Source organism: Alligator sinensis, unplaced genomic scaffold (assembly GCF_000455745.1).
Source record: "Alligator sinensis unplaced genomic scaffold, ASM45574v1 scaffold919_1, whole genome shotgun sequence".
Classification (NCBI taxonomy): Eukaryota; Metazoa; Chordata; order Crocodylia; family Alligatoridae; genus Alligator; species Alligator sinensis.
In genome coordinates this window covers 1539488-1547421 of record NW_005842191.1, presented here as the reverse complement: position 1 = coordinate 1547421, position 7934 = coordinate 1539488, and the positions used below count along the sequence as shown (strand labels likewise).

At 51.4% G+C, this 7934-nt stretch overlaps 1 protein-coding gene across 1 annotated transcript in view; it reads left to right on the top strand.

Moving 5' to 3' along the window:
• Nucleotides 1–7596: 7596 nt before the first annotated feature.
• PSMD11 (proteasome 26S subunit, non-ATPase 11) overlaps nt 7597–7934 on the top strand; it is a 30641-nt gene continuing 30303 nt past the window's right edge. The window contains exon 1 of the mRNA XM_025207293.1: nt 7597–7645. Within this exon, the coding sequence (XP_025063078.1) occupies nt 7597–7645 (49 nt within the window). The remainder of the gene's footprint in view (nt 7646–7934) is intronic.

Below are 7934 nucleotides of genomic sequence, written 5' to 3'. Positions count from 1 at the left end.
TGTATTGATTCTTTCCTCTCCTTAGTTTGGTTTTGTAGGTGCTAATTGATGGCAATTAACTGGCTACATTAGCTAGGTACTGTGTATTGATCTGGTCCCTGAGTGAATCATGATTGATTGGTAACTGGTAATACAGTAGCTTAGCAGCCAGGCCTTCAGGAGTATCTTCAACGCCCCAAGACAGAGACAGTCAGTCCCACAAGCACCCAATGTCATGAGTTTTCCCTGTCGGCAGCTAGGGGTGCAGGGCCCCAGAACCCCCCTGCACTGATCTCCTCGACAGCTGGCAGTCATCGTGGCCACAGCAGGGGCCACCATCCCTGCAGCTGTCACCCCACTGCACCTTAACACATGCAGTGTCACCCATGGCACAAGTTTTGCTTGTCCACAACTTGAGGTGCAGTTCCCCCCAAGCCCCTGCACTGATCTTCTGGAAACTTGGCAGGCTTTGTGGCCTCAGAAAGAGCTACCAGCACTGCAGTTTTGACCCCCCTGTGTTGTAATACATAGATGTGACAGGAGTTTTGCTTTCAAGAATTTGGGGTGCAGTTTCCCCCAAACCCCTGTACCCATCTTCTTGAAATTTGGCAAGCTTTGTGGCCTCAGCATAGGCTACCACACCTGCAGTTTTCACCCCCTTCTGTTGTAACACGTAGATGTGACATGAGTTTTGCTTTCAAGAATTTGGGGTGTAGCTTCCCCCAAACCCCTTCACCAATCTTCTTGAAACTTGGCAGACTTCATCCTCTCTGCAGAGTCTACCATCCCTGAAAATTTCATCCAAATTGGACAAAAAACAACAAAGTTATAAATATTTTATTGTTTCCCCTTTATACCCTATGGCTGGATCTCCGAGGTGGCTTCGAAGTGCTTCGGGAAGCCGAACAAGGCCAGCGCTTCAACCCAAATGTGCTGCTTTGGACCCTGAAGCATCCGAAGCTTCTCCGCATCTGAAGCTCTGTCTGAAGCCTCGCACAGCCCTAATGGCTGTCAGTTGCTACATAAAGGGCATGGACTTGTGGGCACTCCCCAATCAATCATTGTGGCCAGTCACAGTGACCCACTGTGCCTACAAGGCCTTGACTTTTATGCAGCATTACCACGCCAACCCGATCATGCCCACACTCCTGCTTCTGGCCTGACACACCCTCATAGGCATGAGCATTGGAGTCCTCACTTTGTGCGAACTGGCACTGCACCTCCACCTTGCCTCACAGTGCCACAAGGTTGTCAGTCTACTTCATGGATCAGCTGGGGCCCTGGGTGGTGGGCAGGGGCATGGACATGGGTGCGGACGAGGATGATGCCACTGGGGGGGCCCCCACCAGCTCTCTGGGCCTCCATGCAGCTGTCCCTGTGCTGCCAGGCCTGGGCAGCTGCCTGCACATGCGACTGAAGCCATGCCCCATAGGGCTCAGGGCAGGCTGCTGGGGTTGGAGCTGGAGCTGACCCCAGCAATCAGAAGCTGCTTGCAGCTGGGCCTGGGTGCTAGCAGGCCTGGCTGGAGCCTGAAGCACCCTGCAGGCCTGGATGGTGTGGGTCTGGCAGCTATGCAGCACCATGGTGCCAGGGATTGGCACTGGGGGTGCAAGCAGGCTGGCACAGCTAGGGTGCAGCCTGCCCAGGGGGCACAGGTGCCCGAAGTGCCATCAATTTCCTTGCTTCTGTGCCCCAGGGCTCAAAATGCCTGCAGGCTTTTAAAAGGCCTGAGGCAGGGGCTGCCATAGAGGCAGCCCAGCTGCCAGGGGGCAGGAGAGGCTCCCAGCCCAGAGCCCCGGGGCCTTGTGGCAGGGTTGACTGGTAGCAATCTGTTCCCGGTTGGCATCTACACACGTGTACTGCTCAGTAACTAATCATGAGTAAATTTGTGACCTGCATTTGCAGGTCGCAAATTTACTTGCAATTAGTGTCATTTACTGCTCAGTAGCATAGCTTACTGCGCAGTTAAGCGTCTTGTGTAGACATGCTCACTGGGTGTGTCTATATGTGCAAAAGATCTGGGAGCAGTTTACTCTCATACAATGCTCCCTCTAAGGAGTAGCAGTCTGTGAGTGCACTGCTTTGGTCCGTGAGCGCGCTGCTTCGGTCCGCGAGCACACCGCTTTGGTCCTGCCTCCCCCTTTCGGTGTGGTGCAGTCCCACAGTAAGTGACCCACATTAAGTGTCCAGGTGGGAGCAGGCAGGGTTTGGCCACCACCCTTCTCCATGCTAACTGCTGCCCAGAGGAACTCAGTGGAGTGCTGTGGGGCAGCCATGGGCCGGACACAATCAATTGATAGAATGCAGTGCTTCTTCTGGGCATGCACTGCGCTTGGTGCAGGGTCACACCAAGGTTAAAGTGCCATTTTGGGGGCCGAGGTCGGGGGGTGGAGGGGGTTTGACATCTGTAAGTAGCCAAATGTTTTTAACACTATGACTTCCTATGTGAAATCTCTAGGTTTATTTTGTGAATCATATTTGCAGATCCAGTGTTAACATTGTGTGGCACCTCACAGGACCCTTGAAAGGATCTCAAGAAACCCCAGGGTGCTGGAGCAGCCTGGTTGAGGGTCACTGGTCTACAGACTCCAGAAGTCTGCTCCCACTTCCTATGGCCCTGCACCAGCCCTTGCTGCCATGAAAGAGAGCTAGAGACTCTATCCACAGCTGCCTGTGGCTGGCAACCATCTTTAAAAGGCAGCCCTGCTCCCTGGCCAGCTGCTTTTCCATGCAGAGGCAGCATGTAGCGGCTCCCTTGTTGCAGCCTCTGCCTCCCCACACCATAGTTGCTCCAGCCCCTTCCCCTGGCAGCAACATCCACTGCCCTGGGTTCCTGCTGGCCATGGTGCTGGCCCTGCTGGCCCACTGCAGCAATCACCATCTGGCCTGGGGCAGTCTGGGCCCTGTGGCCCCCTCTTCTCCCCCCATGCAGCACCCACCTGGCCAGCCTCACCCCATCCTGCTGGCTGAACCCTGGCAGGGCCACCAATGACATGCTCCTGGGCACCACTGCTGAAGCCGTCCTCAACCTCCTGGGCCTCCAGTCCCACAGTCTCTGGATCAACCCGCCAGCCAGAACTGGTGGCTGCATGCTGCCCAGTAGACCTGAGACAATGAGCAGTGGCTGGAGGCGCTCTGGATGATCCGGGCTACTTTCCAGGATCTCCTGAAGCAGCTCTGCTCACCTATGGAGCAACAGGACACCACCATGTGTCCACCCCAGTTGACCATCTCCCTGCTCAAGGCAGCCATGCCTGCAGCCTCCTGGTATGAACTGACTGCCCAGAGGAATTTTCTATCTTTTGACTCCTCTGTGAAATCCTATGAAATATGAACTTTAATTTCTACCCAGGAGAACTTTTACAATCTTTTCTCCAATGCCTGATGAAGCTTGTCTGTGTCTGAAAGCTTGCAATTAAATAATTTTTTTTGCAAATATCTTGTTGGTCTAATAAAAGATATAATCTCTACTACGAGTCCTGATTGCCTTTTCCTCTGGACCAATACAGCTACAACCTGGATACCAAAAAGTAAATGTAGCATTCCTGACAAGAGCACACCTTTTTTAGAGAATGGCATTAAAATTTTGTTCCATTAAGGGAGTTTAAGGAAAGCTTTATTAAAGCTAGTGGGTGTAACTGCATTTCACTCAGCGTGTATGTAAGACACAGTAATGCTCTTTTCTTGGGATCAGAAAGCTGAAGCAATAGGAGACACTGCCCCCAAACTCAGACCACATGCAAGTGAAACAGGAATCTCAGATATGTAGGTTGGAAGCCTGGCTACTTACTCATGGGGCAGGGAATTATTTGATGGAGCTATGTGTTTGTGTGTGTGCACGTGCACATAGATAGGGGAAGGAATTAATACCTAAGAAGCTGAATTAGGAGAAAACTTCAGAGAAGCACTTGTGGCATTAACAAGCTGAGAGGGACAGGTTTTGGACTGAGTGCTGGCTGGAACAGGGCTCGGATCTGCGAGCAAAAAAACAGTTTCCTGATGTTGGGCACCGGAAAGTGGCCTCTACTTTAACTGTCTTTCCCAGGCTTTGAGGTTTAACTTTATGTGCTCTGGAAAGGCAGGAAACACCAATGAGTGACTTAACTCTGCCTCAATAAAGGTTTCAGGCAGTGAATCTACAGTTTGTTTCTAGGTTGTGTATTAAATGTAGGAAACTGCATGGTCATGCTTATACTCCCTGACATAGGTAATACAGGCACGTGCATGGACGTGTGTGTATATATAGGTATGTGTGCATGGATGAGTGTGTGTGCATATGTTTATGTGCATGAGGGTGTGTATGTATGTGTACATGGGTGTGCATGTGCACATGTGTGTACATGAGCATGAGCATATGCATATGTGTGCATAGGTATGTGATTGCAGAGCCACCGATGTGATTGCAGAGCTGCTGACAATTATCTTTGAAAAACTGTGGCAATTGCGAGAGGTCCCAGATGATTGAAAAAGGGCAAATATAGTGCCCATCTTTAAGAAGGGAAAGAAGGATCCTGGGAACTACAGACTGGTCAGCCTCCCCTCAGTCCTTGGGGAAATCAATTATGGAGCAGGTCCTCAAGGAATTCATATCTAAGCACTTGGAGGAGAAGGAGGTGATTATGAACAGTCAGCATAGATTCACCAAGGGCAAGTCATGCCTGACATACCTGATTGCCTTCTATGATGAGATGACTTGCTCTGTGGATGTGGGAAGAGCAGTGGATGGGATATACCTTGACTTTAGCAAGGCTTTTGATATGGTCTCCCACAACATTCTCACAAGCAAGCTAAGGAAGTATGGGTTGGATGAATGGATTGTAAGGTGGATAGAAAACTGGATGGATCATTGGGCTTAGAGGGTACTAATCAATGGCTCAATGTTTCATGGCAGCTGGCATCAAATGGAGTGCCCTAGGGGTCAGTCCTGGAGCTGGTTTTGTTCAATATTTTTATCAATGACCAGCACCATACCTAGACTCCTGGTGGCCCCAGATGAACTTTTAGTATTGGGCCCCCCTTTCCCAGAAATAATGATAAATTTTCACCATTTTCAGGACCCCTTTCTGTCCAGGCCCCAGGCAGCTGCCTGGTTTGCCCATGCCTGTGTCTGGCCCTGTCAACAACCTGGAAGATGGGATGGAGTTCACCCTCAGCAAGTTTGCAGATGCCACCAAACTGGTAGTAGATACACTGGAGGGAATGGCTAGGATTCAGAGAGACCTCAACAAATTGGAGGACTGGACCTAAGAAATCTAAGGAGGTTCAATAAGGACAAGTGCAAAGTCCTGCACTTGGGATGGAACAATCCCATGCACTGGTACAGAGCTGACTGGCTGAGCAACAACTCCGCAGAAAAGGACCTGGAGGTTACAGTGGACAATAAGTTGAATATGAGCCAACAGCGGGCCCTTGTTGCCAAGAAGGCTAACAGCATACTGGGCTGCATTAGTAGGAGCATTGCTAGCAAATTGGGGGAAATGATTCTTTTGCTCTATTTGGCACTGGTGAGGCCACATCTGGAGTACCATGTTCAGTTTTGGGCCCTCCATTACAGAAAGGATGTAGACAAATTGGAGAGTCTAATGCAAGAGTGGGCAATTATTTTGACTGGAGGGCCACTTAATGAGTGTTGGTGAGCTGTCAAAGTCTGCAAGGGTAGTCCTGCCTCTTGACAGGTGCCCTACCCCCTGGTTGCCATCTTGGAACTGGAAGTTCGGCCCCCTAACCCCTGCCCTTTGCCCCTGGAGGTCCCTCCCCTTGCCCCTGGACGTATTCCTTTTGGGAGAGGGGGTTGCCATCTTGCAACTGGAAAAAAATGAAATCATATACTAAAAGTCAAACACCCACTATAATGTATTTTAATTTTATTACAAAAATATTTTCATTATGATTTGTTTGTGTAGTGTATATAAAGATGATTGCATAATAACTCAAAAATAAAGTCTTACTCTCATATATTGGATGCGTGAGGTGTGGTTGGGTGTGTATATGGTGGGTTGTATGTGGGGTTTGTGAGGGGGTGTGGCTGTGTGGGGGGGTATGGGGTATGTTGGGGACATATTGGGGGGGGTTCGTGGGGGACATATTGTAGGGGGTTTGTGGGGGCAGGCTGTGGCTGTGTGGGGTTTATGGGATGAGGGAGGGAGGGGGTGTGTGCAGACCCCTCACACACTCCACCTCATGGCACACAGCCCCTGCCTCCAGCAGCAGCAGCAGCAACAGCAGGTGGCGGGTGCTTGCAGTGCTCATTGCCCACGCAGGCACTCCAGCCTGGCAGTGCATGGCTCCGGCCAGCACTGCATGTGGTGGGAAGAAGCGCAGCTAGGCTGGCTCACCTCTATCGTGTCATGTGGGCCTCCCCACCACTTCCAGTGGAGTCCTGGGACCTGCACGGGAGGGAGAGGGGAAAGGCACCTGGTTCCATTGCATGGGGCTTCCCCCTGGTGGATGTGCACCACAGGGAGCCCTGTGCAATAGAGGCGGGCCAGCCTGGCTGTGCTCCTTGTCACCACATGCAGTGTTGGCTGGAGCCATATGCCACTGGGTGGCAGTGCCTGCACAGGCCATGAGTGCCTGCAGCCTGCTGCTGCTGCCTCTGTCAGCGGGGGCTGTGCTCTAGGGCTGTGTGAAATTTCACCGGCAGTTTTGTTTTGACGTTGTTTTGACTCGTTTTGAGCTTGAAACAGCGAAATCAAAACGAAACAGAGAGCTTTGAAACAGCCTCGAAACAAAATGAGGTGAGTCGAAACATTTAAAAAATTTCGAAACATTTCGAAGCTCAAGCTGGGCTTGCCTGCAGGGAAACAGAGGCTGAAGTAAGGAGAGGGAGGGGGAAGAGGGGGAAGAGGAGGGAAGGAGCGCTCTCATTATTGTCTGTGTAGCTGGCCTGCGACTGTCATCCTTCCCTGAGGTCCCTTCCAATCCCAGTGCTCTGGGGGAGGGATGGAAAAACTGCATAAAAGGCAGCATTGTTTGAAGTGCCCTGCTTTCTACCTTGGGGTCAGTTAGTGAGCTGTGTCTTCCAGTTTGGCCTGTCAGCAGCTAGGGGTGCAGGGCCCCAGAACCCAGACTCCCCTTGCACCCATCTCCTTGACAGCTGGCAGGCTTCGTGGTCTTAGCAGGCCTGCAGCTGTCACCCTGCTGCGCCTTATCACGTGCAGTGTCACCTGTGTCACGAGTTTTGCTTGTCTGCAGCTTGCGGTGCAGTTTCCCCCAAACCCCTGCACCTATCTCCTTGAAACTTGGCAGGCTTTGTGGCCTCACCAGGGGCCACCACCCCTGCTGTTTTCACCCCGCTGTGGCTTAACACTTACACCTGACATGAGTTTTGCTTTCAAGATTTGAGGTGCAGTTTCTCCCAAACCCCTGCACCTATCTCCTTGAAACTTGGTAGACTTCATGCCCTCAGAAGGGGCTACCGTTCCCACACGTTTCATCCAAATCAGGCTGGAAATGACAAAGTTATAGGCTGTTTTGAGCTTCCCCATTATATCCTATGGGCAAAACCTCAAAACTGGGTTGAAACAGTGAAACTGAGTGAAAGTGTTTTGATGAAAAGAAATGGATCAGCGGTTTCGAATCCAAATGAAATTGGAAAGGAAACGCTTTTCCGTCGAAATGTCGAAACGCAAGTCGAAACGGAACGGTGCCGTTTCGCCCTGCCCTAGTGAGAGCTGGGCCGTCCAAGCTGAAGCATTTTCTTATTTTGAGACAAACCATCCTAAGACAGTGCTCCGGGCCAGCCCAGAAGTCAGTTAAGACTCCCTGAGTGAGGGGGGGTTTGCATCCTCTGCATCAATGAGCTGCCTCAAAAATTAATCTACAATCTGAACACTTCTACCAGCGTTGATCGTACACGCTGCAACGGTCGCATTGACCCTGCAACTGCGCCAGTGAGGGCGGCCTCACAGTGGAAGCCGCCCCACCCCCGCCCCTTCTCCCGGGACCACACCCCC